The sequence below is a fragment of the Mixophyes fleayi genome, chromosome 4 (genome assembly GCF_038048845.1).
Source record: "Mixophyes fleayi isolate aMixFle1 chromosome 4, aMixFle1.hap1, whole genome shotgun sequence".
Taxonomy (NCBI): Eukaryota; Metazoa; Chordata; class Amphibia; order Anura; family Limnodynastidae; genus Mixophyes; species Mixophyes fleayi.
The window spans coordinates 264,296,383-264,319,213 of record NC_134405.1 but is presented as its reverse complement, the minus strand read 5'-3'; the positions used below and the strand labels follow the sequence as shown (position 1 = coordinate 264,319,213).

Sequence of the window (22,831 nt, the reverse complement as noted above, 5' to 3'; positions counted from 1 at the left end):
AATTACACCACTATGTTAGTTAAGGGATAACAACTTATAATGGGCCAAAGAGAATATTATATAATGCCCCATTAGTAATACAAGTAGAAGTATGTAGCAGGGAGATAAGGTCCATGATGCTCCAGGACCAGGTGACTTTTATTCACTTGTCAGCATCCCTTGAAATAATAAAAAAATCCACCTTAACTTACCTTTTAATCGGCTTGTTCTCCTGTCCTCTTCTCCAATTCTGTGCTGCTGATTGTTATTCTCGCGCGGGTGTCTCCTCTGTGCTGCGCTCCGCAATGGATGTTGGGCGTGATGACATCACGCCCGACATTCACTGCGGAGCGCCGCACGGAGGTGGAGACAAGGGAGGGAGCCGGAGTACCAGCTGACGTGACCGCTAGGTAAGTATTTTCTTTTCTTTCTTTATGCAGGATTTATTTTTTCCATTAAGAGCGCTGCCCCTTTGCCACAACCAAAACTCCTTCTGGGCCACACTTACAGGCGTGCTGGGCCGCATGCGGGTTGGACAACCCTGAACTAAATTATACACAGCATACACCAAAAGCTTTGGTACGACTACAGGAGGTTATGAACACTATGCTTGATATATATTCTGAATCCTTTGTAAAGGTGGTCCCTCTTCCATCTTGACAGATGGATGAATCAAATGGATTCTTTGAACTAGTTAAAGAAAACACACCATCCCCATTCTAAACTCAGAGAATAACACTATATGGACAAAAGTATTTGGCCACCTCTGTTAATTATTGAACTGAGGTGTTTCAATCAGACCCGTTGCCATACGTGCATGAAATCAAGCAACTAGCCGTGAAGTCTGTAGACATTATATATATATATATATATACACACACACACATATATTATATACACACACGCCAGCTGGTATATACAAATGATATGTTTTGTTTTCTACAGAAATAAAAAAAAAAAAAACACACACCACAAGTGTTGCACAGCTCCTCACATAGAGGGTTAGACAATACTATACAATGACAACATAAGCACAGAAGTGAAAAAATATTAATACAAAAATGTACATAATTCTATAATTATACAGGAAGTAATATTTATGTAACAAAAACACTAGAGGGCCCTGCTCACAGGAACTTACATTCTAGACAATTAAATATATGCAAATCTATAAAATAAAAATTGTCCTACCAATGTGTGCTATAAGTTAAAACATTTTTTTCAAGGTTCTCATTATTTCCTATACAGAAACTGACAGATTTTCTCATATGCTCACAATTCATACCCTACATGGAAAAAACGTATGTGGACAACTGACCATGGATGTTTAATGAAAATGGCTGGCTCACAGTCAGCGTTCAAATTCATCCAAAAGGTGTTGAATGGGGTTGAGGTCAGAGCTATGCGCAGGTCTGTAAAAATTCTTCTAACTATGGAAACCATGGTTAATTTTATGCTCCTTAGCAATGGGTATAACGTAAATGGCCAAAAACACTAATTACACGCTGTGGGTGTCAATATACCTTTAGCCATGTAGGGTAATATATTGCATATAATGTGCTAGATGGTGGTATTAAGTATATGCACACTTTAAACACACACATTGTTTATCAGATTATTGTAAAGTCACATAAAAATGTAAAAATACAAAGGATATGGTATATAATGTAATCAACCAATAATTTCCAAAAGGCACAGTTGAAAAAACATCCAAAATTTCCAGGAGCAGTCCAGGTTTTGAAAATGTATAATAGCAATAAGTTCAAATGAATAAATTAAAGAGATTTTGTCAGAGACATACACACACACACAGGCTGGATCAGGTATAAATAACTTATTGTATAAAAATATTTCAATTATTAGCGCAGTGTGTTAATTTATATCATTATCCATGGTTAAAGAATATATTACATCCTAATGGTAATTACTAAATGTGATTTATCAGTTTTTTTAGAGCCACCTCAGATCAGGGGGCTGGTTCCCCCCCTGCCAGTATTTTTGTCAAAATCTGTATAAAAGGGAGCTCTGTTTGACCATGTTATGTATCAGACCATCTGATCTCTAGTACCATACACTAGTGTGAACTGTCCTTATTAGGATTAGCATAAACATTTGCTTCAAGAGCCTGCTTGACGACTACTTCCCCAAAATTCCCATTATACGGCTGTTCTGAGGTTGGGACCCAACATCCAGAATCAACGCTCTGCCTGCTACCCAGCAAGCTCTGGTCAGTGTGATAGGGTGGGGGATGGGGGAAGCCATCCACAGCAATCCTTAACTACAGGAAGAGAACAGGGGTACCAGCCCAGGTGCCCAGTGAGAGGATACACTATCAGCGACAGTTATCCAGAAGGACTCTGGATCCCGCTAAGGCTTCCAGTGGTGGCAGCATCGCAAGTCTCTCCTACTACAGTTAGAGGGAGCGTCTGGGAGAAAGAAAGGGGATGGTGGCATGGTAAGGCCATACAGTCCGCATGAACATGGCAGACAGGATGGCATAGGCAGTCCATCCTGAATATTATAATATCCCCATCAGTGCATATATCATACCCTCCATTTCCTATGTCCTTGCAACAACTCTGCCAACATGTATGGATTTCATTTACACTTACATCAATTTCCCCCACACCATCATAATTCAGGTATTTTCACTATAAAAACACTATAAAACACATACTCTATAAAAGCATTATTTCTACAATTATGCTTACCACTGTATAATGCAATGTTTGCTAGCTGATGGGGGAAAAAAGAAAGTAAACTTAAAATAAAATAAATAAAAAAAAAAATCTGTTCACAAAGGCTCCTAACTTTTGGATCACAAGTAGTAAGTTACTAGTTATAACTTGTAAGTATTTTTTTTTGCTGCAGAATAAAACTATATAGGGTTGAAACGTAACTGCAGAGGGCTTAAAGATTTGCTAAAATAGTCATCTCATTTGTATTTACCATATACAGTCCAGGGGCATATTTGTTTAATTATGGTTCTTTTCCATAATGTGTAGATAACCACACAGCAGGGTTGCAATCTTGTTTTTCAAACTGTCTACATTAAACTGCAAAAACAACATTAACACAGTGTACCAAAATTCCCTTTTACATTGTAATGATTTTCATCTAAAAAAAAACCACTACATCATGTGCAATTTGTCCATAAAGCCAGCACAGAACTGAAAAAGTCAATTGCAACAGGACCAGGACTTATTTTGAAAAGACTATTACCACTGTAGGTAGGGATGGGGTCAGTTAGAATTAAATGTGATTAATGGACAAAAATAGTTATCCTTGGTGAATTGTACCCCCTATATAGACTATTACACTATTTTAGATGAAAATAAAGCTCCATTCCACGTTTGATATAAACAAGTAAACGTTTTAAATGTACGTGTATTGAAAGCATATCATTTTGAAATCCATACAAGTTATTTTTGATGAAAGGACCTCTTTCAAAGTAAAACAACTTATTGTGAGACAGTTCGCCTGTCAATTTTAGCACATGTGCAGCAAAATGTAATTATTTTTTTTTTTATTGCAGTACCATATCAAGCAAATATAAACATTTCTTTTGGTTAGCCAGTATCACTCCTATAATACTTTTGTCTTTTTTGACACGAAAGTATTCAACATCACATAACTTCTAGCATTTATATGACTCACTGGTAAGGACGTCATGCTAGTTTCCTGTGACATAGCCCCCTCTATAATGAAATGGTGTTAAGATGGGACATGTAGAAAAAAAGTTTGATACTTGACAATAGCGTTGTCCAACTTTTTCATGGGGGGCCACATACAAATCGTGGAGGTTCAGACAAATAGAATTATTACAAAATGCTTAATGAATAGAACAGCAAAAATGTATGGGACTATAATATGCGATTGCATTTTAAATAAAACAATGAAAAAAAAAAAAGAAATGAAAGTGCTGGCTTCAATGGAAGACATTACCCTTTTATTTAAATTTGTATTCCTTCACCAGTATTTTATTTAGGTTTTTTTTTTTTGTTTTTTGTTTTTTTAAAGACAGACAACATTTCCACTACTAAATGTGCATTGGTCATAGTGTAATGCTGTGAGTGATGTAAGAATTGTCACAAATGTGTCTAAAGAGTCATGTCATTTCACTAACTCTATTGGTGTCTACAATTTGTTTGTACACATTTATAAAAGTACAGAGGATTAGTGGGAAACAAACTCAATTATTTAGAGGCTTACTGATATTCTTATATTTTTTTTAAAAAAAAAAAACTCAGCTAAAAAATATTTTTTAAACAACAACCTATATTTGAAAAAAACAAAAACAGATTTTCGGAGAGTAACACATGGTCTTGCTTTAAAATAGAATATATCTTTTCATACCATAAGAGGACTTCTTATATTTAGAAACAAAGGCTATATTAGACTTTTGTTCCAAATAAATGGACTCTCTTTGGGAAAGAAACTACTAAAGTAGTTTATATTGTTAGACATAGTCACATGTTCCGTTGCTACTGTGGCAAAGTGTAAGAAATACAATATTTTTTAATCAACTTTATTTTCATTAGTAATGTTTGGATTGACTGTTTTAATAAGTGTGCTTTCTTTTTTATGGATTCATTCATCAGTTATTTAATTTGTAATGAATTTGTTTTTTAGCTACATATATATTTACACATAGATTTCCACAAATATCTAGTTTTTTTTGCTTGTGCATATCTTTTGAGGAGTGTGCAGTCTCCTATAAGGGCTGCTGAGGTCTCTGTGTTTATTTGCCTGTTTATTATAATCAAATGAGTTTATATCAAGACCGATACATTTCTTCAGCGCAAGTTTACTGTATATTATTTTATATGAGACCAGGGGGTAAATGTATCAAGCTGAGAGTTTTCCGGCGGGTTTGAAAAACCAATCAGATTCTAGCTATCATTTATTTAGTACATTCTACTAAATGATAGCAAGAATCTGATTGGTTGCTATAGGCAACATCTTCACTTTTCAAACTCGCCGGAAAACACTCATTTACCTCCAGGTCTTATAATAGTGCCCTATGGTCAAATGTTTCACAATCGTCTGAGTCTGTAATATCAAGGGGAAAGAGGCGCAGTGTCTCTGTAAGAAGCTCTCGAAAAAAACGTATTGATATGTTTTGTTTAGAAGCATAATTGGCTTTCAAAATTCACATACTCCTCTCAGCTGTAATGTTTGTAAGGCAAACATAGACCCAGGCAAAATCTGTGTCATAAGACAGGCAGCACTTAATATAACAAAATGCATACCAAATCTTTAATATAAAATTCTCAAAAGGGATTTTTAAAAAAAAAAAAAAAAAACCAAAAAAAAACAAACTACAGAATCAGCTGTGTAATATTTCTCATACATAACATCCAATAGATTGAAGGCACACAGGAAAACCAAATAGAAACCTTTAGCAAACACAAATATCTGCGCAATAAATAGCAATGTCAGGATAAGTTACACCATAGTTCATGCATAGATTTTAAAGCTATAGAACAAAATACGTAACTGGTGTAAAAAGCATACAAAAAAGGGTATTGGTTAAGAATATACAATCTTTATATAACCAAATTAAAAACATTGGAGAAAATGTATCATGCACACAACACAGTATCGGATGAAATCCAGATTCAAGTTTAACATCACAAAAGCAAGTGACTATCACAGTTAAACACACAGACCATATAGTAAAGATAAAAAACAAATAGATCAACCTTTTCAAAAAAACAATTCAAGAATAAAAATATACAGCTACAAGATGTCTTAATGACCCGATGCCCATTTCCTACACTGACAATTCTGTTAGGACACTGCCATGTTTCCTGATGTTATTTAGGTTTTAGTTTGAAGGGACAAACCATGTTTTCCATCCAAATCAGTTTGTCCCTTTCTCCTTTCAAAGTGGATTGGATGTATAGATTTCTATGATTATACTTCTCCATTGGCTTCCACAATTATCCGTTTGGCTCCTAAATTAACTATAAACCCAAGCTTAATAGGTTTTAAACAAAATGTTGTAAGTCTTTTTGTATACCCAAAAAGGCCAAAAGTTTTTAACACCGATACAGACAGGTGAAGGAATTCAACTAACTGTAATAAGAACTGGGCACCATAGGGGGCTATCAAATGTGACACTTGCTATTTAAAAGCACATGTAATGGGTACAACATCCTATGTGGAACTTAGCCCAGGCCATTCTTGAATGACAAGAACTCCAGATACGAGTACAGGAATTAAATGATGGAAAGATGCTGGATACAAAAGTAAAAGGGTCAATTAAATCTGTTCCAGTGACCAGTAATCAATGTAGACCATATTTGTGGTAGTATATAAAGAAGAATCTCAGTTCTGGTGCTAATATACAATATAGACTTGCAGTCTGTAAGAAGTTTATAAAAGCAGACCATTATTCAGGGAAATAGTATATATTGCAGCCCCCATTCTGGTGGCAAGTAGGCAACCTTTTTTGGCTGTTTGTATACAATATATAACCCATCCTGAAACCCTGCATTAAATACAGACCAACATTCTAGGAAGCATTTAAAGTAGGCCCCAGATATTATGACTAGTAGAGAATGTGGAACCCAATTCTGATAGCTAGTATACAATACCAGCCCCCACATTCACTTGGCTAATATAAATTGGACACATCAATTTTGACAGCTACAATAAAATACAGACCCAAAAATTGCCAACCTCTGTACTCAATCAGCCCAATCATTTCTAGGAATAGTACCAGGATTTGTGAAGAACAAGTAGACTGATTGTGCAAAGAATTTGCTAATGTTATCAGTAATCCGAGATTTGCTGATTAAGTCAACAAGCAACCCAGCACCTAGTGCCATCTACTAGTCACTAGTAACTTCATGGCACTGCTCTTGTTAGACAAACAAACAGCAGAGGGAGATATAGAATGATTTATGTTATGCTTAAATATAATAAAAGCTGTTGTCACATGCCAGGTCTCAAATAGAAACAATTGTTCACGTAAAAGGAAGGAGTAGTGACTAGGCCTTTTGGTCAGAGAAAAACCTAAAATATTTTTTACTATATGTATTGCTGTGGGCTCGGGGTTAATCAATTCTACACATTTAAACATAGTAAGAAATATTTTTCTTAAACTGTAGGATAAAATTTATGAGGCGGAAATATTGTTTATATATAAATAGCACCCATCAGATTTCAGATATTCCACAAATTCCAGAATATCTGAGAATATGTGAAAGCACAAACAAAAAAAGCAAATTGACAAGATTTAAATCCCAACTGTGATGTCTAATTAGAAGCACATATAAGAAGCTGTCAGTGCATCATCTGACAGGTGATAATCTAGATATGTGTATTATTTTTAGAGTAGAATGCACATTACCTCTGGTTTGATTTAATAAAAAAGTCATCATCTAGGATCAAAAACAAAATCAGCATACAGGCAGTGGCCTTTCACAGATTCAGGGTAAGCCAAATCATGTTAAGTTAAAGGACAACTAAACATGAAAGGCAAAGCGGAAATAAAGCTAATGTTCAATTATATCACGCTAAAGTTTAATATCATTATTGTGTATTTGTTTAGTGCTGGTCATATTACACAGTACTGTACAGAGAATATATAAATCACTCACATCAGTCCCTGCTCCAATAGAACTTACATTCTAAATCCATACGACACAGATGACTCATTCATAAGCCAATTAACCTACCAATATGCTTTTGAACTGTGGAGAAAATCAGAGGAAACCCACACAAACATAGGGAGAACAAACAAACGCCACTCAGATAGGGCCGTGGGGAAAAAATAAATAAAAAAATCTAAATTGAATTCATGACTCCTGTGCTGTCACTGTTTATGTGCTGCCCTCCGTATGTAGGAAGGTATGTTTATCTATATATGGCACTATATACATGCTATGTGCATGCCAACATAGGACACATTTGACTATTCCCTGGAGATTTGGAAATTACAATAAAGGTCAGAAAAATGGCAAATTAACATTTCTACCTCTGGCACAAAGGTCTGACTACTGAGCATAACTAAGGGTCTCTGTGTGACTGTAAAAATGTGGCTTTGAGGTTCTATAACATTTGTCAGGGACTCCTAACATTTATCTCTCACATAAGTGTAATAATCAACTCAACCCTACAACCTAGACACATGTGTGCTTGTCAGTATTGACATATATTTTTGCCATATAACACTCTTACCTACTTCACAAACTTGGAACCAGGCAACAACTAGGTTATACATCTACTTATCAGACCAGTTCTAAATAGGGAGAGGCTAGCAAGATGAATTTAAATCTACTCATGTGATTTTTTAAATGTAACCATTATCAAATAGGAATCTTTAAAATATGTGTAGTACCTCACAAATTTACAAAAATATCTCTACACATAAAGTGCTCTGCTGAGTGGAGTGAAGAGTCAAAGCCGATAGGATGGCAGGAGGTTATGGGAATTGACTGCAGGAATGATAATGCTGTTATCCCAGCTGGGAAGTTTCTTGCTCTGATCCAGGTCATCACTGGGATGTAGAGAAGGAAGCCAAATTTCAATGAGAAATCCATGCTGGGGTTCAGAGTTAAAATTAATAGGATCACAAGATAAAGCCATGGGGAAAATATTCCTGTGAAATAACCCTTTATGGTATAATAATAATAAATTGCTGCCTTAAAGAGATAGAGACACCAGTTTATTATTCAATAAAGTAATATTCAACTCAGAGGACAAATCTTTTAGACATGAGTAGGACTGATTCCCAATATATTAAATAATAATTGTGCTATTTTTCAGCATTTCATAGAATCCCAGTTGCAAAGTGCCATGGCATAGTTTTAGAAACTACACATCTTTAAAATCAGGTCATGTGTCAGCCATTAGAAATAGAGTCAGTACATGCTATTTGTTCAGAACATTCTCCTTGCCCAGTGTCAAAAATGATCATATTACAAGACAGTGTCACTACAAATTAAGCAATATATGCTGTCAAAACGATTCACCATAGGTGGTCCATCCTGTCACACATAATGCATAGTTTTTCTATCTTACATTCGTTAGAATACTATTTGCTTTCATGGATGTACTTCCCAGTATGTAACTACATGAACAAGGTAGGCTATTCAGATTGTAATTACGGTAAATCAATGAAATTTAGTAATGGTGGATTTATAAATATATAGAAAGCAGGATGATGCGAGTGAGACCTATGCTACATTCTCCAAACATTTTTTTCCTGCGGGTGACAAAATACATCACTATGTGTTTTGATTTTAAATTGGTGAAGGTGCCATTTTGACCAGTCTGAGACAATCAAAATGTTTAGAGGTATAATAGCGGTATAGTATATATGAAGATTATACATGTGTAGGTGGGTAGACTGTTCTCCAGTATCACTCCACCCATGACAGCAAACATCAAGCTAAAATGCAAAATGTGACCTTGCAGGCCAAACAAGTTTCTCACAGAATGTAGTTATTCTGGTTACAGATAAGCACATGAACTTGTGTACACGCAGACAGAGCTTAGACCACAAACTTCCAGTCATTTCTGCACCCTCACACAAGTAAAGTGTGTAGCATAAAAATCGCAGTTAAAAAAAAAAAATTAAGAATACACAGTCAACATAAGAGGACACAATACTTTATACTGTAAAATGCAGGCTATTGTTACCACAGTTCCAGAAACTGCATATTAGAAGACCGTAGGTTTGGTTTTTGCCACTAGAAGTTTAAATAAAAGTATAGAAGCGGCTGTGGAAGATGAATAAATGCATTCTTTTTCTAGAACAAGTAAAAAACAAAATGAACCAAGTACAAGAACCTCTACTTTGCAGCTGATTTCTGAATTTCAAATTTAAGATAAAAAAAAAATAAAAAAAAGCAACAAAACTAAAAACAAACCTTTTTTTCTGTAGCACTCCATGTGCTAAAGTATACCTTTCTGCCCCCATGATTTCTTGCGGCTTTATCAGGTCACTTACCATAATGCATACATTATGTAGACGACATCTAGATCTGTTTTCTAAATGCCACCACCAATACTTTTAGCTGCAAAATACAGAATGGGGCTTGTACACATTATATATTCCTCCCCAACAACACAATAGTTACAATCTATTCTTACTCTTTAGAAAAGTGATGGGCATCAGACGGCCCTCCGAATCTTGCTCCTTCCTGCTTTATTGCCAGATTTATTTGTTATAGCTTGTAACACGTCTTTAAATGCCTGCTGTTATGTTATTACAGATAAGTGTCTCTTTCTTTGATTAAATATATTGTTTTAACTTATTGTTGAAATTAGAGGTAATGTAGGACCCTTGTAGGTTAGAGGGTCCCACTATGCGACCCCTGAAGCGTATCAGGATGCCTATCACTGCTATAGGTTTAATATTTATAGAAGTATTTCACATGTGAAAAGTAGACTAAAAAACACAAACACAAAATACAAAACACTAAATCAGTAAATTAAAGACGATTGAGATTCCAAAGTCTACTAAGGCACGTGACATGCTCAGATGCCTTTTTCTCAGCAGAAACATAAATATCTAAAAATGTTGGTAACTACGATATATTAAAATGTTTGTTTTACCTAAAATATATGTTAACCCAATAGGAATGGAATCTTAACTTTATAAATACATACCGTATATACTCGAGTATAAGTCGACCCGAATATAAGCCGAGGCACCTAATTTTAGCACATAAAACTGGGAAAAGTTATTGACTCGAGTATAAGCCTAGGGTGGAACACAGCGCTAATTTAACCACAAAAACCTAAATAAAAATGATAGGTTCAATCTATCAAATCATTTTTAGCTAAACCATATAAATAACAGTACATGACAAGGAACATTCATAAATGATTATAAAATCATGGGTAGCACCTAACCGAAATAAATTAAAGATAATGTAAGAAACACCCTAGGGTGCTCTGAGGGAGAGGGATTCAGCTGCATTACACACATGCTGCAGAGACATATCAAATTAACTGTCACAAACTTAGATATATTTCTATTTTTTTTTTGTATGTGTAAAATATTTTTATTCAACACGTTTCATGAGATCAAGGATATTTCTAACACTTATTGATTTACAATTTGATCACCTGTCATGACACCTCCTTCAGTCACTAGCTCCATTTTTAAAAGCAGGAAATAGACTGGGGGAAAAGAAAAATTGTAATTGACAAGCACTTGCTCTTTGACCCCTGTGTGTAATATTTTGTCACAAGTGGGAATAAAAAGGGATTTAGGCACAAAGTTCCCACTTTCTGGAATACAAGGGAGAAAAGTAGTTTTCAATGGGCAAAGCTGCTGTAAAAGTCAGCCAGATAGGAGTAAAGCATATGAAGTATTGTGATATTATAGACAAGTAAATACACATCTCTCCCTTGATCTTTTTGAGCAGCAATACGATATTTTCTTTCAAGTCCATTAGCTTCCATAACAGTGAAAGTAAATACTGCAACATTTAAATAGTTTGCTTTTACATGGGATACAATCCTAAAAACAAGGGCTGTGTATTAATGAAGGACCTGGAGTTAGGCAGCTAGGCATACTGTTGAACATACACACAACTGCCCTGTATTCACAGGCTGGGATATATTTCAAACCTAAGCCATTTGATTGCTTCAGCCAGCCGTCCTTTCTGATTATAAGCTCAGCCAAACCGAGTAATATGCAGTGGACAAAGGAGGTATAGAGCCAATCAGGAAATAGATTGAGAGATGCTAGGCAATCAGAAGCTTAAGCAAACACATTGTGGGCGGTGTTCTGCAGGTATCGGGTTAGGCTGTGCATTAGTTCGTACGAGAGAGATTTTTTTACTTACCCCCGCAGTGGAACGCATATGCGTTCCAACACAGGAAGTTCGGCATTTGGAACGCAAACTTGCGTTCCAAATGCCGAACTTCCTGTTGTTGGAACGCATATGCAGAAGTTGAAGCCGAGGGACCGGACACCAGGTAAGTTCACCCGTGTATAAGCCGAGTGCCCTTTTTCAGCATACAAAAGTATGCTGAAAAACTCGGCTTATACACGAGTATATACGGTACATCAAAACTTCCATACCATGGCAGGAGTTGAATGAAATCTAAAATATCTTTACTTAGTATATCTTTACTTAGGCAGCACGGTGGCTAAGTGGTTAGCACTTCTGCCTCACAGCACTGGAGTTACGAGTTCAAATCCCAACCATGGCCTTATCGGTGTGGAGTTTGTATGTTCTCCCTGTGTTTGCGTGGGTTTCCTCCGGTTACCTCCCACACCCCAAAAACATACTGGTAGGTTAATTGGCTGCTATTAAATTGACCCTAGTCAATCTCTCTCTCTCCCTGTGTGTGTATGTTAGGAAATTTAGACTGTACGCACCAATGGAGCAGGGAATGAGTTCTCTGTACAGCGCTGCAGAATTAGTGGTGCTATATAAACAAATGGCGATGATAAGTCTCTGAAATGTCAGTATAGTATGCACATATTTATAGGCAGACAACAGTATGAAACAACTAGAGCTTATTTACAAGAGTTTTATATAACTCTTATATTACTGCTTTTCCATTATCTTACCTCATGCTCCTGCATCAGTGGCATTATTAATGATATTGAATGGCCTATTATTTGGCATTTTGGTAAAGACAATCAAAAGATGACTTGGGTGGGGTCCCAAGATCTATCAAACCAAAAATTGCACTTACCGTTCACTAGATCAGCAAAGATCTGTGATGGTTGTCAAAGTCCCACATTCCCCTCATCTTTCCACTTACCAATCAATCTGTTTTAAACAGGCTAAGAGAACCCATGTGAATAAGATGAGAGAGGGGTGGGGTGTGGGGCCGTTAAAATCATGCGACATCCAGTGAACAAAACACTGCATCCACGGTAAGTACAATTCATTGAATGCCACTCAAAATTCCATTTTTAGTTTAGTGGGGAGTTCTTCTTTAAGATTAAACATCTAATGTGCACTGTATGACAATCCCCCCCAAGTACAATATATTAGAATTATGGTTCTAAAGCATCTATTCAAGGATTAACCATCTGATTATTTATAAAGAATTGTTCTAAGAAAAACCCTCTGTGTTCCTTTGGATTTGAATTGGGCTTGATAGAAAAAGTAGTTATTTTACTCTTGCATTGCGCTCAGTCAGCTACAATACATGGGGATCATTGCATGACCTTAAACATGTACACATTCTGTCCCTTCATCCCAAAAACGCTTTAATTTGCATAATGCCAGTCAAATTAATGACACAACACTAAGCAGTAGAGAGAACATGGCTACAGCCTTATTGATTTATTCATTCTATTATTTCCTTAAGGGGGGCGTATTTGGCATCCGCATGCCCCCAAAGGCCACAGAAAACCATGCCCAAATAATCAAACCAAAGGTCATTCATTATATGCTATACTCATCCACCTGGCCACCTGACCCTCCGTTAAGCCCATAACCAAGGTGTAATAACCCACTCCTATTCCACCTAAACCATATCCAGATTTAATTGTGAATGCCTATTATTTCCATTGTCCAACTTCTATTACCGATAAGCAGCCATGTCCTTTTGACCTGAGAAAATCAAGACTGTCCTCAAGAATCTGGACTGTTGGGTGGTGTGCCACGATGGTCCAGTCACAGTGTTTTCAGACGATTATCGGGCCAATTACCAGATAATCGAGTGTTTGGTCAAATATCGCATTAATGTGTACACTCCAACAATAAACAAGGATCGCTCGAATGCACATATCTTTTCATTTGATTTTTAAACCGGACTAAAAATCTGGTTCAATCTCAACATCATTTGAATCCTGCAGTGTATACGAACTCAAAACCAATTGCCTGACAATCTGCAGATAGTTCCTCCAACTGCAGCGCCCTTCTGAATGTATATATTTAAAGCTATAATGTTGACTCTACATATCAAAGCTAATATATATATATATATATATATATATATATATATATATATATATATATATATATATATATATATATATATATATATATATACACACATACATATATACACATACATATATACACACACATATATACACATACATATATACACACACACACTTTAGGTCTACTTTTTATAATTGCACTCATTATGCCCATTAATAGCCATCTATCATCTGCTTGTGCTTGTAGATTGTCCTAAAAGAGCAAAATTGCTGACTCTTCTGATTCTGCTCATGCAAAAACAGAGCAGACAACAATCTTAATAAAGCATGAAAATAACATCTAAATTTTAAGCCTTGCATAAACACCTGTGTTTAATGGATTCCTTAGTGAGAATTGAGCAGATAAAACCAGCAAAGCTACAAAGGACATATAAATCAAAATAAAACATTATGCAACTTTTGATTTATGCCAAACAACTACCAAAGGCAGCTTTTAACCACATCATTATTCAAATTTTAGATAAGTTACATAAAAGATTGCTTTAAATGTTTTTAGCAGGCTGATTTAAGTCCATAATCATATAGTGTTTCAAAGATAAACATTTACACGTATAGCACTACACTTGTTTTTACACGAATATGGCATCATGTTCTCTACATTGCTGATTATGTTTAAATCCTACTGCAAGTAAAGTTTATTAAAAAGGAATTTAGCAGCCTACCTTGTTAATATATCCATAATGTGGGAGTGAAGACTACTCTTGGGTACTCCTTACAAAATTTCACTTTCATATTGAAGAAAACTGCAGCCCTCCAATTGCCAAACTAAAGCAGTTCAACAACTGGATAATCACATACTGATTATTTTATAAAGAAGCCTCTGTTCCCCCCCCCCCCCTCCTCCGGTCCCTGCCCCCCCCCCCTCTCCTCCGATCCCTGTCCCCCCCCCCCCCCCTCTCCTCCGATCCCTGTCCCCCCCCCCCCCTCCCCTCCTCCGGCCTCTGTCACGCTCCCTCTCACTCTGTCCCTTCTGCCGCGGCCAGCCAGAAAAAAAACCCAAAACATAAACTTACCAATCCGCGCTGTGCCAGGACCCAGCATTCTCCCTCTCTCTCACGCAGCTTGTCACTATAGCTGTGTGAGAGAGGAGGAGAGGAGGCTGGGTCCCGGCGCCGCGCGGATTGGTAAGTTTATGTTTTTGTTTTTTTTTCTGGCTTTCCCGCGGCATTCCTATGACAGCGCCGCGGCACCCCTGGGAGCCGCGGCGCACACTTTGGGAACCAAAGACCAAAGAGACCAAGAGCCAAAAAATATCTATTAGGTACTGCAAAGAGCCAACTTTACCTTTAAAATGTGTGCACATATACATATACTCAGCATAAACATGCGTATATATACCATAATTTACAATTTCTTGCTAAGCAAAAAAGTATCCTACATCTTCACAATATTCATAAAATCAGCACAGCTCTGGACTGCACAGCTATTACCTTACTGCTGTATCCGGCGGAGGAAGGCTCAAAAGGCTACTTATAGTCTCTTAACAGTAGCTCACGCTTCTTCTGTATCCACAATCCCTCAGACCTCTTTTTATGACCATTGGATTTACCCATGCGATCAGATCTCCCCATGTTCCCTTTACATACACATCAGCCTCCGCACGTCATCAGGCCTCTCTGAATGCTGTCAAATCTACCCACATGCCCCAGAAATGTCTGAAAAATATTCCCACCAGACCTACCACATGTCCTTTACATGCCATCAAACCTTTTCATATGCCCTTTACATATTCTTCAGGCTCCCCACACGCCATCAGATCTATCCACATTCTTCATACATACCAGACCTCCACACATACCCCTTACATGCCCATCAACCACCACACATGCATTCAGATATATCCAAATTTCCCATACATGCCATCAGCTCTCCTCATATACATGCCAATCAAACCTCCCTACATGCCTACAGACCTACAAACATTCCACTACACTCTCCTCCTCCGTCTCTGATTGGATTGTCTGTGACACTCTGACCTCCCTGAATTGTTCAGAGGAGGTCACAAGACGCGGCTGCTCTCAGTCAGTCGAACAGCTGAAGGGTTTCCAATCTGCCCCTGCCAGTGCCTGGACAACTATACTTTGTTTATGCTTCTGTCCAGGAGCCACATTTCAAAGATCAAATAGCCACATGCGGCTCTAGAGCCACATGTTGGCCACCACTGATATAGAGTATAGTCCCTAGCCCCTTAGAACAGAACAATGTTATTTGACAAAGCAGGTACACACCTATATTCTAATAAAAGCACCACAAAACTAACTGCCAAACTGGGAATGTGTAGCAAGACTATTGAAAAGTTAATCAGAAAAGAAAACAAGGGTATTATAAGAGCACTTAAAAAGAAACAATACAAGGAGGGCTCTTATGACAAGTATTGTGGCAGCACACACGCTTTGATCTGTGTTCAGTGATTGACTGCAATGTGCTTTTTAGGATAGCACTGATGCAGGAGACCAAGCTAGAGTTGTCAGTGCCAAAGGATAGGCTAGTCACAGCTCCAAATGTAATACATCTGTCTGCCAATATTGCAGCACAACACACAATAAATATAGGAAATACAGACAATAGCAGCAGTGCAAAAAGAACATGTGGTAGTCAGAATCCCATCGTGGGATGGAACAGCAGGACAGTTTGACTGCGTGTCTAAAAAAACCTTTATGAGAACCGTTTTCCCTTGCAAAATGTAAGTGGATTTTATACCTGTATGGCATTAAACATTGTGATTGGATTATTACACCATTGGAGAATCGTTCTTGTCTTCTTATCTCCCGCATGTATGAATCATTGGAGGGAAGGTTTGAACATTAAAGAAGACATTCCTGATGGTGGTTTTGAAACACTATGAATCATATTGAGATGATTATATTACTTGAACATTGGGACTTATCACGTTGATACTGTGAATATTACCATCTTATTATATACATTCTATGTTTATCTGTATAATAAGCTGTATATTTGAGCTGACATTTCAGTATTTTCAGGCATTGTTTGGTATTGAGGTACCCGTATATTTCAACCGGTCCTATTTGCGCCTTATCCTATTTCCACTTTTATGTATTTTTGCCATTTGGGAAATTAAGTAGGTATTTCCCACGGGATCTAGGCTGCATTCCCCATCCTATCCCCCATCTGTAGGAGCGCAGAAGAAACTCGATACCTTTTTAGTGCAAAAAGAAAGCTGTGAGATGACTGTTCTACATAAAATATGGATTGCATTTGGTTAACCATTTTTTGCTATGTGCACCAGACTTCCTGTCTGTTAAGTAAAGTGAAAGACACTAACGTTAATCAAAAATAAAAATGGACTGTGAGAAACAAGCTAGCAAGCTTAGATATTCCAAACACAATTATAATTTGAAGTGTAGCTACTGCCTACATACAGTGGAATCAGACACTTTTTAGGCTAAAGCAGCATGCTATTGCTGCATTGGTTCCTGGTGAGTAGGCTACATTCTCATGAATGTGGTTTCAGCATACATTATGTATAGGAAACAGGTTTTTTAGTGCAAAAAATGCTTTTTCTATTTATTTATTTATTTTTTTATAATGAATCAACTTCTATTCCAACCTTAGCAGCCCTTCGAAATAATATTTTCACAGTAATATCTTTCTTCTCACATAAATTCAACAAAAAATAACAATCAGTCATTAGACAAACTACATTTCATCAGTGTGTTTGGCCATTCAGCCAAATGCATTGCTAACAGGTGAATAAAGGTTTCTGCCCTGCTAGTGCTGCCTTGGTCAACTGCAAGTGCTTTTTTTTTTTTTTTTTTAAGTGGAAATGTCTAGGTGCAACAGTGTGTTCTTTCCACACAAGAGCACAGAACGGAACCTCAGAGACCTGAAGTGCATAAAATAATCTCTCCTCAGTTGCAACAATTACTTCAGGGAGTAAATGTATTAATGTCCGGATTCTTCAACTCCGGCGTGTTCAGCGTCTTCGGCAATTAAATTTAAAGCGGCGCTGCATTGTAAAGGGAAGTTTCCCTTTACAATGCAGCGCCGAGCAGCCGAACAAAAACCTCAGATCACCATGCGCATTGTCTGGAGTGGTGTAAATCACACTGCTACTGGACTCTGGCATTTGCCTTCTCTGGACTGACAAATAATTTTTCACCATCTGGCAGTCTGGTGGATAAATCTGGGTCTGGTGGAAGAAGATTAATGGTCTGAGATTTGTTTTTCAAGGTTTGGCTTGGGACCCTTAGTTCCACTGAAGTGAACTCTTAATGCTATAGAATGCAATGACATTCTAGATAATTGTGTGCTTTCAACTGTGAGTCAACCGTTAAGGGAAGGACTTTTCCTTTTTCAGATCAATGCCCCATGCACAAAGTGAGGTCTATAAAAAAAATGGTTTCCAGAGATTGGTGAAAGAAGTTTGCCTGCACAGAGCCTTGACCTCAATCCCAGCGAACATTTTTTGGATGAATTGGAATGTAAGCCAAGCCTTATGGCCCAATTTCAGTGCCCGGCCTCACTAATGTTCTTGTGGCTTATTGTACACAAATCACAGCAGCCATATTCCAAAATCTAGTGGAAGGCCTTCCATAGAAGAGTGAGAACACAACGGGGGGGTATAACTCCATGTTAATGCTCTTGGCTTTGGATTGAGATTTTCAACAAGCACATTTAGATGTGATGTTCATGTGTCCAGATAATTTTGGATATATAGTACATCTCTCATGAGCTCAGTTTTGTACTATCTAATATGTTTCCTTCCATAAAAATGAGCTGTTGTATATGCTGGTTTGAGAAGCTTTTGAAAACAAAATAAATAAGAAAGATGTATATAAAATATATGTTCATTAAAATGTGCATGTGGGATTAACTGACTGTTAATGTTCACTGTGAATTTATCTTTATCATGAATAGAACATTTATTAATCCCGATATATAAAAATGTCAAGAAAAAAAAACTGTTTTAGACAAAAACTTGCAAAGCTTGATAAATTCCATAAATTGTTTAAGCAAAAAGCAAACATGGATTTGTACAATTCCAGAAATATAGCCAATATGAAGAGATTTTATTTAAAATTTTCTGAGAAATAAGTATCAAATTATGAAAGCAATGTATTATGATAAATCTGTTCCATGCATCACTGTTCCCAATTTATTGAAAACAAAAATGACGACTTTTCCTTAGTTAGCACTTTGTAATAGAATTTAAAAAAGGACTCATTTCAAAATGTGGATTGAAAATAAACAAAAACTTTGGGCTATAGTGCTTCTTGTGCAAAACAAGGTTTGTCAACACCCTTTGATAAGAGATACTGAAACATAAAAACAACAAAAATAAAAAAAGTTTTGATTCATACAGAGCATTATACTGTATTCACTAACAGATCATGCATCATACAAAAATCATAAACAGTGTTCTATTGCAAAGAAATATGTCCATGTTTCCCAAGCATTTTTCTTGCCACAGCTACTGTGCAGTAAAATTTCAGACATATTGCTTAATCACAGCAAAACAGTTCACACCATATAACAAAATTCTGTGGAAACTACAGAATATTGTTCAAGAAGTTATGAGTTAACAAAATAACAAAAGGAGCCAACTAAACAGAGTACACATTTGAAAAGTGCAAGACTGACAGTTAAGTGAAGCTCAGAGTTACAGCAGCAAATGTAATACTACACTACTATGGATCCAGGAGCTCAGGAGCTGGCTGGCTGCGGGGCTTACCCACAGGCAGGTCCCATACCTTGGGCTGGGTGACTGGGCTATATGCATTTATTTCCTTTAAAATGTTCCTAATAGGCTACTGAACCGAGTCCCGCACTCCAGCCTAAAGTTTGCCAGTCCTGCCCTGTATGGATCTCACCAGTGACTGTAGAGTTCATTGTTACTACTGTTAAACAGAATAAATAAAGGAGGAGGGGGTCATCTTGGATATCTGCAAGGTGACCAAGTGTATTATTGTTAATTTGATTATGTGTGAATCCCACAATTTTAGAAAGCCACAAAGTAATGCACAACAACATAGAAACTATTTAAACTGACAAGTTTGTTTATGGTGTCTAGTTCCAAGTTAACTTGCAAGAATGAACTTCTACCACTCTTTATATTATGTATTTGCCTAAATCTTCAATACATTTACATTTTGTTCTGACAAGGAATGTGTTAATTCAGTATGCTGTACTCCTAAATAGATGATGGCAAACAGAGAACTGTTGATAAGTGCATCCACATTTATGTTTTTGACATTCCAAACACCATAGCTGTGCTAAAGATGCATTTACAAAAAAAATACTCATGCCGAGAGAAGCAGGGTTAATATTACTCTGACTTAACAAAAACAAAAAAAAGACACCAGACTCTAGAACTGCTGTCAAACAGCTGGCAAACACAAGTGGTATCAATGGGAGGGGGATCAGTGTCACATGGGTAGAGACACTCCTCTTGCTATACATGCACATCAAGTACATTAATCATTAAAACTGCAGCCAAAATGCATACTCCAAAAAAAAAAAAAAAAAAAAAAAAAAACCACTCATCTGCAATTAATAGGTCTTGTTATTTAGTAATAGAGTACATAGAAATGTGCAAACAATAAAGTCCTAAATTATATCCACACCATGGAGACCCACAGTATAATGGGTTCAATTTATTTAGGGCTCAGAACTTCAGGGTTATAGAACATTTGTTAAAATTTATATTGTAGAACTCATGGTAGCAGCATCAGATAGACACACACACACATATATTATATATATATATATATATATATATATATACACACACACACAGCTAAACCTAGGGACACTTTCTAATGGATTGTTTTAGTTAGTTTGGGTACTTGTGCCATATATACCCAGCCATCATCAAGCCATCATCAAGCATTAGTGGTTTTAAGAGCATATCTGTTAACTGCACGTAACCGGGGATCGAAATATATATAGTTTAAAATAAAGGTAGACAATCAATAAAGGCGACAATACATTCATGTTGAACAATTTAACAAAACATTTTTTTTTACTCTCCTTGAAGAAAAAAAAAGCGTGATTGGGGAAATTATGAACCTTACTGACATTTAGCCCTTATTAATACCTGCGGTAAGGTCATATTACCCTAGAAAGTAATAGTAATGTACCCGTAATACAGTAACAAACTGGAAGACAACTTCCACTGGCAAAGGGAAACTTTCACATTGCTATTGCCGAGCTTGCAATAACACAACGTGTGATTGACACATCATCTGGTCTACAACCAGGCGCAGGGGGTGGTTAACGCCAGAACAGGGCACACATACTTACATTAGCCCGCTCTACATCAGTCGCAGCCATACTGGCGTGGTCAATGAATTAGTCACCAGCAAACACCCGAGCTATTTTCTTCTGAATTGATGCAATCTAAGCTCCTAGATCTCAATGGGATCCAATATGGCCACTGTACTTCCTGGAAACTCCCATCAGCATTAGAGAGCCCTTTCCACCTCCCTCAGATTTGTACAAAGAGCAGCAATTGCCAGGCTCGCCTCTCAACCTGTCCGTCTCGTAAATAAAGACGCTCTTCCTGCAAATACAAACATCAACATTAAGGATGCCCAATTTCTTATGATCTAGCCCGTTCCCGCCCTCTGTCTGCAAAGCATGCTAGGAATTGTAGTCCAGAGCCCTGTAAGAAAGGCGATGCTGTCATTGCATTCTGCAAAGGGGGAGTGTGGATGGGGGGGTTGTGTGATGTGCCGGTCACCTCCGAGCTGCACACAGGATATAAAGATCAGACTCAGCCAGGGCCGCCGAGAGGGGGGGGAAGCGGGTACTAATTACCCGGGCCCGGGCATGTCAGGGGGCCCGGGCCAGGCCCTCGTGCCAACGATTTTTTTTTATTATTTCTTTTTTTTTCAAAACTAATTTTTTTTTCGGCGGGGGGGGCTCGGTCGTTGGTGGGGGGAGCAGGGTAGTTAACAATATATAAACATACTCACGTGAGCGCGTCCCTCCTCTCTGCTGCTCTGCTCCATTCAGACTGCATGCCGGGCCCCCGGCAGTCAGTCTGCATGAAGCAGAGCAGCAGCCAGGACCAAGAATAAAGAGAGAAGAAAAGGAAAAGGTAAGTAAAGGGGGAAAAACGAGGGGGGCCAGCACAGAAGGGTTAAAAAATGAGGGGGGGCCCCAGCACAGAAGGGTTAAAAAATGAGGGGGGGGCAGCACAGAAGGGTTAAAAAATGAGGGGGGGTCAGCACAGAAGGGTTAAAAAACGAGGAGGGGCCAGCACAGAAGGGTTAAAAAATGAGTGGGCCCCAGCACAGAGGGGTTAAAAAACGAGGGGGCCCCAGCACAGAAGGGTTAAAAAACGAGGGGGGCAGCATGGCACAGTGGGGTTAAAAAGGGGAGGAGGCATGGCACAGTGGGATTAAAAAAGGGGGCAAAAGCAGCATGGAGGGCGCAGTGTGATCATAAGGCATGACGATGATGAAGGGGCACATCATTGTAATATTGGAGCTGGAGGAAGGCCTAATTATTAATCGTGGATGGTATTGATTTAACGCCAGGGTTGTTTAGAATTATCTAAATGTAGCTATTTTTTTCCAAATAGGGCCCCCAGCATTCCAGGATCCAGACAAGCCGCAACTAAAGAAACATGCAGCCACAGGTGGTGAAAGTGAGAAGTACAGGTAGGAGAGAGCAGGACAGTATGTGAAATGTTGCGATTCTAGTAGGGACAATGCCAGTTTTTGGTGAGTGTTCTGCCCAATGTAAGGTGCAGGCCAAGACTGAACTCTTTGTGTACACACTGCATTCTTTCTATACTACACTGCGGTGCTAGATGTCCTGAAAGTCAGGAGTGGTTGGACAAATGTGACGCTCTGGAGAATTCAGAGGCTAGTGATTTTGATTTGTTAGCCACGCCCCAATGGCGCATTTTCCACGCCCCCAAATGCATGACCACACCCCTGA

General features: G+C 37.7%; 1 protein-coding gene across 1 annotated transcript in view; it reads right to left on the bottom strand.

Moving 5' to 3' along the window:
- SEPTIN8 (septin 8) overlaps window positions 1-21,513 on the bottom strand; it is a 67,459-nt gene extending 45,946 nt beyond the window's left edge. The window contains exon 1 of the mRNA XM_075209726.1: window positions 21,185-21,513. Coding sequence (XP_075065827.1) covers window positions 21,185-21,214 — 30 coding nt within the window. The 5' untranslated portion in view covers window positions 21,215-21,513. The remainder of the gene's footprint in view (window positions 1-21,184) is intronic.
- Window positions 21,514-22,831: the final 1,318 nt, after the last annotated feature.